This window comes from Hevea brasiliensis, chromosome 9 (genome assembly GCF_030052815.1).
Source record: "Hevea brasiliensis isolate MT/VB/25A 57/8 chromosome 9, ASM3005281v1, whole genome shotgun sequence".
NCBI lineage: Eukaryota > Viridiplantae > Streptophyta > Magnoliopsida > Malpighiales > Euphorbiaceae > Hevea > Hevea brasiliensis.
In genome coordinates, this window is record NC_079501.1 from 1,137,610 (window position 1) to 1,141,355 (window position 3,746).

General features: G+C 32.5%; 1 protein-coding gene across 2 annotated transcripts; it reads left to right on the forward strand.

The window, feature by feature from the left end:
- Positions 1–584: 584 nt before the first annotated feature.
- Positions 585–2,031, forward strand: LOC110666958 (metalloendoproteinase 4-MMP). Of its 2 annotated transcripts, XM_021827649.2 has the most exons (2): positions 590–1,100; positions 1,206–2,031. In XM_021827649.2, exons 1-2 carry the CDS (start codon positions 773–775, stop codon positions 1,841–1,843), a joined length of 966 nt encoding a protein of 321 aa, XP_021683341.2. In that variant the 5' UTR covers positions 590–772; the 3' UTR covers positions 1,844–2,031. The 2 variants fall into 2 exon arrangements, with proteins under 2 accessions (XP_021683340.2, XP_021683341.2); XM_021827648.2 differs by having other exon boundaries at positions 585–2,031.
- The last annotated feature ends 1,715 nt before the right edge of the window (positions 2,032–3,746 follow it).

The window sequence follows — 3,746 nt, forward strand, 5'->3', positions numbered from 1 at the left end:
TTAAAGATATATTATTCATTTGGCATAGGTCAAAGTTTGAGTTTTCTTATAAAAAAAAATTAGATTAAACGCATTCAACCAAAACTCTATCATTAATATCCATCTAATTGAGTTTTCCGCTCTTTACTCAATTAAAATATTATTTAATAAATAAAAGCTATGCACAGAAAATTAATTCAGAGGCAACTTAACTTTTAGAGTTCATGCAATGACGTTGCCAGGATAACAAATTTCACCAAATGGTAGCATATCCGTTTTTTTTTTTTTTCTATTAGCATTATTTCAAACCTCAATTAAGATTTAAAAATGATTAACTGTTTTTACGGTGAGATATCTTAACAACAAAATCAAAGAGATTAATGGATTAATCATCATCAAATCCTGAAAATGTCATAAAATAGGCTAATTATTAGGTATACCAGGAGCACTAAAAAATAGTGCTCCATCTCTCACAGAAAGTTGGTCCTTCCTGTTATATAGGAAGTGGGTCCCGCATGGTTGTGAGAGAAGGTGTATGTGCACCCGATGCACCTAATAATTCATCGAATATAATATATATAACTTCATCCAAACGACCACCTCTACAAAAGTCTTTCTAACTTCCATGATTTCTCTCAGTGATAAGTCCTACCCTAATCATATGTGTATTATGCATTCCAACTTTCTAATTAATCATCATCTTAAATTTACCCATTTAACCTTTTCTTTGCAATAAAGCTTCACTCTACACCTGCAATGCAAAGTCTCAAACACCTATGACCTTTACTTCACCATGCTTCCATCTCTTTTCTGCACTTTCCTTGTCATATTTCTCCTCCACAACCCGTCATGCATCGACTCCAGAGGAAACCCGGGATTTGCACTAACGCAGCCAGTGGAAACCACCCAAGACTATAACAACTACACGTGGCACAACTTCAAAAGCTTCCTCAATGCCGGGAGGGGCAGCCACGTCAGCGGCATGTCCGAGCTCAAAAGATACTTCCATCATTTCGGTTATCTCCAGTTAAGAGATTTCGATAACATAACAGATATTTTCGATGCTCGGTTCGAATCGGCAGTTTTTCGGTATCAAGCAAAAGTAGGTCTCCCTATAACCGGTAAGCTCGATTCTGATACCCTCTCGCAAATAATGGCACCGAGATGCGGGGTACCCGATACGGTTCAAAAACTGCATGCTTCAAGAAATTACGTTTATTTTCCAGGGAAACCTCGGTGGAGTCGCCACATACCGATGAATCTCACGTACGCGTTCTCGCCGGAGAATTTGATAAGTTACTTGAGCTTATCCGATATAAAGAAGGTGTTTAAACGCGCTTTCGCTCGATGGGGATCGGTGATTCCGGTGAGCTTTATAGAGACAGATGATTATGGTTTCGCTGATATTAAAATAGGATTTTACAGTGGGGATCATGGAGATGGAGAACCATTCGATGGGGTTTTAGGAGTGCTGGCCCACTCATTTTCACCAGAAAGCGGCAGGTTTCATCTGGACGCTGCGGAAACGTGGGCCGTTGATTTCGAATCGGAGAAATCAAAGGTTGCGGTAGATTTGGAATCAGTGGCTGTACATGAGATTGGACACTTGTTAGGGTTAGCCCACTCTTCAGTTAATGAAGCAGTGATGTACCCTAGCTTGAAGCCTGGGAAAAAGAAGGTGGATTTGAGTGTAGATGACATACAAGGAGTCCAAGCTCTCTATGGATCTAACCCTAATTTCACCCTTGGGTCCTTGTTAGAGTCTGATATTTCTACAAATCATGCCCTTCATCCAAGACTCAGATCTTCCAAGTGGCCCACGTTGATTGCGGCTTTAACATTGATGCTTTATCTGTGCATGTAATTTTTGATGGTGATCATTCCATAAATCTTTTCTCCAGTGCATGCACCACAGGCCCTTCCATACACAGACTCGACCCACTATGTAAAATCATAACATTCATATACTGATTATTTTTTTCTAAATGATTATTAGGGTTTGCATATTCTTTAATGTATGGTTTAATCGTTAATTAATGTCTTTTACTTTAATTTCATGCCTCCTAATTATTCAATTGATTTTGCAATTAGCATAAGTATTAGAAGTGGCAAATCAAAAATTAAGTGTTTCGTAAAACACACACATCGATCCAAAGGACTCGATTGCCATTGGTTTGAAGCTAAAGTTGAATAGCACAACCTGACATGAGAATCTGAACACACCTACTTCAATTAATACTTGATTCATATATAAGCAACCTTAGCTAGTTTTGTTAGTTATATGAAGAAAGTTAAAGTTTATCCAGACTTTTAACTGATTTACACGTCATTGACAAGCAACTATATATAACTGAATTGGATATGACTTTTTTCCATGGCATTCACAAATTCTATAATATGCCACAATAATAGCATATATAATTACCATTTAATTGATTTTAAATATTTAATTAGTTCTTAATGTGATCACAAAACCGTGATTAATCCATACGCATGAATTTCCCTTCGAATAATCTTTGATTATGGATGAAGCTCGACTGGATTGAGAATTATTTCAATGCATGGGCAGTTTTTTTTATGTAGGGTGATAAAATTTGATGTGTGTGAAAGCCCCCTGAAAAGCAAAAAACTCGTCCCCATATCGGGGTGGTTGCCTGGTTGGAATGATCATTGGCCTACCAAACAGCACCAAACTCAGAATGATTATCAATTGGAAATCGTGATCATTTTTCTCAATTTCTCCCTAGTAATGACTTCCTGTAGGCTATAGTGATCTATTGATATATAATGTATGTACTCTTTGTTTTATATATATATATATATATATATACACATGGGCGCGCACACACAAAAGAAAATATTTATAAATAATTATAAAATTTAACTAAAATTTTTTTTTATATATATATCAGTTAAAGATAATTTGATTGATTGAGAGAACAAGTTATTGGATTTGAATATTATCATTTATTTATTTAAAAATTTATTATATTTATGTTGAAAAATTAAAGAGTTATTACTTTTGGCTATGTAGCTTATAATTATTATTTTATTTTATTAAATTTTTACTAAATAAAAAATTATATATTTCAAAATAATTTGGGTGACCTGTTCAATTGAATAGAAATGGACTCACCTGTGCATTTTTTTTTTTTAAGCAATGCCCTGCCCTGTGAAATGTTCTTGGGGATTAATTTACAATGTTACTGTAGATTTCCTTGCTCATAAAGATTCGTGGATACCCATTTCTATCCTTCGTGCCAGCTTTTTCTCTCTGTTTATAAAATAGTAGAAAATTTCTATTTTTTTATGAAAGAGTCATAATAATTAATTGTATAAATATTACTATTAAATATTTTAAAATTTTTCTTTAATTATAATCACAATCATCTCAAGTGTTAGCTTAAAATTTTAATATTTCTTTTACATTATTCTTTCATTAAATTTTATTGAAATTAAATGTATTAATATTCACATCCTCTTTGCTTTAAAAAAAAATAATTGGATTAATATATAATATTACAAAAAAATATTATGTTGAATTGTGTTGGTTCCATAAGTAAGTAAATTTTTAATAAAATGATTATTCATTTAATATAATTTCAATCTCATATTAATATGAGTTTAATAATTGATAAATCAAATATTTATATTAGAATTTATGTAAAATTAATTAAATACATGAATTTATAAGTAAATATTTAATTTAATAATTATTTAATTTATTCTCTTATAAAATCAATCTTATAATAGTTTCATCTTTAACA

Bases quoted from the DNA above. Each gene is read 5' to 3' on its own strand.
- LOC110666958 (XM_021827648.2), top strand. From the start codon at position 773: ATGCTTCCATCTCTTTTCTGCACTTTCCTTGTCATATTTCTCCTCCAC.